At 40.1% G+C, this 4991-nt stretch overlaps 1 protein-coding gene across 1 annotated transcript in view; it reads left to right on the forward strand.

Annotated features, from left to right (window-relative positions):
* Nucleotides 1-3779: 3779 nt before the first annotated feature.
* PpBr36_06663 (uncharacterized protein) overlaps nucleotides 3780-4991 on the forward strand; it is a gene marked incomplete at both ends in the record, with an annotated part of 3863 nt that continues 2651 nt past the window's right edge. Inside the window, 7 exons of the mRNA XM_029893806.1 lie at nucleotides 3780-3907; nucleotides 4005-4018; nucleotides 4088-4150; nucleotides 4248-4342; nucleotides 4407-4498; nucleotides 4570-4711; nucleotides 4806-4964. Coding sequence (XP_029746589.1) covers nucleotides 3780-3907; nucleotides 4005-4018; nucleotides 4088-4150; nucleotides 4248-4342; nucleotides 4407-4498; nucleotides 4570-4711; nucleotides 4806-4964 — 693 coding nt within the window. The remainder of the gene's footprint in view (nucleotides 3908-4004; nucleotides 4019-4087; nucleotides 4151-4247; nucleotides 4343-4406; nucleotides 4499-4569; nucleotides 4712-4805; nucleotides 4965-4991) is intronic.

Raw genomic sequence — 4991 nt, forward strand, 5'->3', positions numbered from 1 at the left:
ATTTCGGGCAATTTTTCTAACTGTTTCCATTAATTTTTGGCGTCCGGGTGTATTCGGTACCTGGGTATTGGTACCCTTTGGAAGTGGGCTTTCGGTATCCGAATTATATCCCTTAAATAAAATTAAATCTTTTAAGGATGTGGAGGATAACGACGATTCCTAAATAACAGGTTGTTTAAATGTCACTATTTTTTTTTTTTTAAAAATCGTTTTATTTTTATCGGATTTGGTTTCCACATCGTTAAAAATAGCAGGAGGGGTATCGAAAGGAAAATTAGTTAGAACTATTTGGCATTTTTTACCCTTACGGTCATTTAAAATAAAGGTTAAATCCTTCCAAAATTGTTTAACCTAAATCCTTTTAAACCAATTTTGGCCCAGCAAGATACAGTGGGAGGAAAGTCCTCCCAATACCCATATATGGAGGGGAATAAATAAAAATCCAATATTAACATTAACCAATGCAAATTTATCGATTAATGCAATACCGTTATCTGCTATTCGAATTTTCCAAGGTCGTTTTGCTGTTTTTAAATCCAATCCCAACAATATTACGATGGGCGGAGGGAATATGTCGATAGTAAAACCGCTGTCGATAAATGCCCAAAAAAGACCTTTACCGTTAATGCCTGTTTTAATATATTATAAATGGGGTAATCCGGTTTCCTTTAATATTAATGGGATTTTATATCCCTGTTCGACGGCAGGAAAAATTATTACCGCTGTCGTTCCATCCAAAAATAGCGTTAAATTAGGCAAATTGGGATTAGGAGGCAGTAGGTTTAACGATTTGCACATTTTAACTAACAGTTATATATTACCATTTTCCTTTAAATGATTAATCCTTTCTGCTCTCCTTTTTTTGGGTTTAATTATTTCCATTAAATCGGCCTGGATTTGTGGAAAAGCGTTAACCAGATTCAATATGCTGACATTAATTTCGGTATTCCTCATTAAATTAGTAATATCGATTTACTTATGGTTATAAATACCGCTAATAGCTTTATTTTTTATTTGTTTTGTAAACGCGGTTTTTTTAAAAGCTTTTTTTATTTTCCTCGAAATAATTTGTACATTTCGATCGTTAATACTTTTTTTTTGAAATTTTTTAATAATATTATTAATTTATTTATTCGTCAAACGACCTAATCCCCTTTTAAAAATTTGTCCCGGCCGCGGAACAGGTTCCACAAATGGGGCTTAAACAGGTGGAATCCCAGGTCCTTATCGTCGGTTAATAGGAGGCCAAGCACAAGTGGGAGGGTTATAAATATCCAAAACTATAGGGGGAGTAGTAGGATTATATAAGGGAATTGGTTATTTGTAATTCTCCGGAAGGGCAATTTCGGCACGTCGGCGTTTGCGGCCTTCCTCGCCATAAATTAGGGTATATCCCTTTTTTTCCTCGTATTTATTAATAAATCGACGTATATTTTTTCCTTTTATAATAACGGAACCGTAAGCGATTACATTAGTTTGGGCGTCGTATTTTAATTTTTCGGCCTTATCGTAATACCTAATAATTCGGGCTATTTGGCCGCGGTTACGGTTTTATACTTGGTTTTGGGGGGCGTTACGGTTTTAAAAAGGACCCGGAATATAATTCCCGCTTTACTAATTTGGGCTTTAGTTTTAAGGAACGGGACGGGTACCTTTTTTCCTTTTAAATTGGTTTCGTCGTTTAGCACGTTTAGTTCGAATTTTGTCCCAATCCATCGGTTATGGGCAATTTTTGGATAAATAATCTGCACCGCAATTGTTATATTCGAAACGCCGAGGGTATTAAAAATAGTTACCGTCACCGAAAAATCGGCCACGGCCACCGCCATTGTAATTGTAAATACCATATTATCCAATATTACGCCGTTATCCCGAAAACTGGTTATGGATTAACTGATTTTGGGTAATTTAAAGGACGAGGCCCTCGAATTTATTGGCCAAATTATTTATTATATTTTTCCAATTATTAATTTTAATAGGTCCCAGGTCGCGATTATTAAACTCGTTTCCAAAACCGCCGACTATTCCTTTAAATAATTTCACAACTTTTTGCAGGGAACAGTGTATGTTTAAAATCGTTTTTTGCAAATTTATTAAACTTTTTATAACCAAAAAATCCTTAAACCGTTACTTTATATCGAATCCTAATTTTCCATTAACCATATTAATAATTAGGTTGCTGGCCAAAATATTGCGGATTATTGGGTCTAATATTCGGTGGCCGAACTTTTCGGTTTTTTTAACGTATTTAAACAGGGGTTTACCGGGTTTTTTTTTAAATAATATTACTTCGGTTGTAAAATAAGCTCCAATTACCAGGTCGTTTTCATCAAATTGGAAACGAATTTTAAAAACGTCCGAAAACCCTTTCCAATTTTGTCGTAAACAATGTTTAACCTCGTATATATACCAGGTTTGGGCTTTACCCCGAAAACCGGTTTTAAACAGGGACAGTTTGGTACGTTTAAAAATTTTAAAATTAGCAAATTCTATAATACGAAACATTATTTCCACCCAATTTATATAATTATTTGCGATTTCCCTGGGTCCACCTGTAAAAATGTTTAACAAAATCCCTGCCATTATAATATATCGGATCGGTATTTTTCTTATCGGGTTTTGCAACTTTTTCGAAAAGTGTCCGTAATTTTAAAATATTACAGTTTTTTGGATATAAGCGAGTTTTAAAGTTAAATTTCTATTATTAAGGTCCAAATAATTTGGGGTTCCGTTTCCAAAATTTTAATCGAAAGGAAATATTTTTTCGGGAAAAGGTGGTAATTCGTTTTTAATTTCTGGTTTTTTCTGCTAAAAAGTAAAAAATAATATGGGTTTATTACGGATACTGGTAGGTAATACCGGTAAATTTAATCAATTCCTCCACAAAATTGGGCGAATTTCAATTAACGACTATTATCCCACAAAATATTGTCGCTCCCAATTTCGGAAGGGGTTATTAATAATTTTGGGTAATTCGAAGGGAATAAACAAATAATTAAACGATGTTAAAAATATTAATCGATTTTTACTGGTTATCCAACGACTTAACCAAATTATTTTCCGTTTTTAATTAATTTTTCGTTTTCGTCCTAAATTTCGAGGCGTATTTTTGCAAAATTTTTTTCGGAATTCTGCTTTTTCAATATCGTATTAACGTGTTCGGAAACTCCTTTTTTTTACAGGGGAATCAGGCTTTTCGATAACGAATTTATAACAATCACAGGCGTGGCAAAAGCGAAAAAACCGTCGGTATATTCCGCAAACCAACCACCCAATTTTTAAAAATTGGTAACAGCTTCAAACGTGGTTGTTCGACCAACCGACCAATCGACGTGGGTGTTCGGATTGTAAAGTATTCGGTTATTAATATCGACGTCGAGTAAATTTAATGTATAAAAGCAGCTAATTTCGCCGGAACCTCCAAAATGAAACCATGGAAAATAATTCCATAGAAGAAATGGTAAATCGTGCTCTGATTCGTACCTAAAAAGTGCGTGTCGTGGAGCTACGTAAATTACCGAACCTAAGCCGAGGCTTAACTCTGTTCTAAACCTCAGAATGGTCATGTGAAAATAAACGTGATCCCCTGTGGCCTTTTCTGAGAATAACCACAACCCCACAAAACGCCATTGGCCCCACACGTGACCGTGCCAGTGAGCTCGAAGCAATTGGCAAGCCGCATCCCGAATCGTCACCACCAAGAAGCTCCTGGCGACCAGCTTATCGACCCAATTGAACCGCCAAAGCCTCTGCCGCCGTCCATCAACACGTTGGCAAGCATGTCGGCCTTTCCGACCGCAGTGCGGTCAACGCAAAAGCTCGCCCAGAGCGTAGTTCGACGACAGCCGCTCTCCGACGTTGCCATTACGCGAACCGGAAAGCCAATCATCCGAACCCAAGGTGGAAGGTAGGTGCCGAATCTATGGCCCAACTACCTCGAGTAGTTTTAGAGGAAGCTTCATGAAGCTAAGCTAACCGTCTCGCCTATCTTTTTCTGCGTATAGGTCATCCATTGGAGGTGAGATGCCGAACGGGAGAATGCCCTCCGAAGCTGGTGCGATCATAATCTAACGACGAGTTACCGCAGGCCACACGGCCACTGTCTTTGGTGCCACCGGCCAGTTGGGACGCTATATTGTCAACAGACTAGGTTCGCCAGCCCTACCCATTATACCGACAACGCGATACGACAACACTGAAAAATGTATTGGAATGGGGTTCCGACGCTGACAAGTCCGCTTGAACAGCCCGGCAAGGATGTACTGTGGTGATCCCTTTCAGGGAGGAGATGGCCAAGCGCCATCTCAAGCTTACCGGTGATCTTGGGCGTGTTGTCTTCATGGTAGGGGTTCATCATTTGGCCGACGCAGCATCCTCAATGGCACGTTCTGACTGGCGTTCTACAGGAGTGGGACCTACGCAACACTGCTTCGATCGAGGAGAGCGTGAGGCATTCGGACGTTGTCTACAACCTTGTTGGGAGGAATTACCCCACAAAGTATGTCGTCTTTTGAATACGGGCCAGTTGCAGGGTCATCATTTGCAATGGCCTTTACTGACTAGACCCAGGAACTTTTCTCTCGAAGACGTTCACGTCGAGGGCGCAGAGCGGATTGCCGAAGCTGTGGCCAAGTACGATGTCGACAGGTTTATCCACGTCTCGTCACACAACGCCAGCCTCGATTCGCCATCAGAATTCTTCAGGACCAAGGTGAGGCTCACTGGATGAACGGCTGGCTAGCTGCGTAGGAACCACGGGCATCTGTAGCACGCGCATACTGACTTGATTTATTGCTGGACGCCAGGCTCGTGGTGAGCAAGTCGTCCGCAGCATTTTCCCTGAGACGACCATCGTCCGCCCGGCACCTCTATTCGGTTTCGAGGATAACCTTCTCCTGAAGCTCGCCAGCGTTGTCAACCTGTTTACTTCGAACCACATGCAGCAGAGGTTCAACCCTGTCCACGTGAGTCTTGCCCCCCCCCCCCCCCCC

This window comes from Pyricularia pennisetigena, assembly GCF_004337985.1.
Source record: "Pyricularia pennisetigena strain Br36 chromosome 4 map unlocalized Pyricularia_pennisetigena_Br36_Scf_6, whole genome shotgun sequence".
NCBI lineage: Eukaryota > Fungi > Ascomycota > Sordariomycetes > Magnaporthales > Pyriculariaceae > Pyricularia > Pyricularia pennisetigena.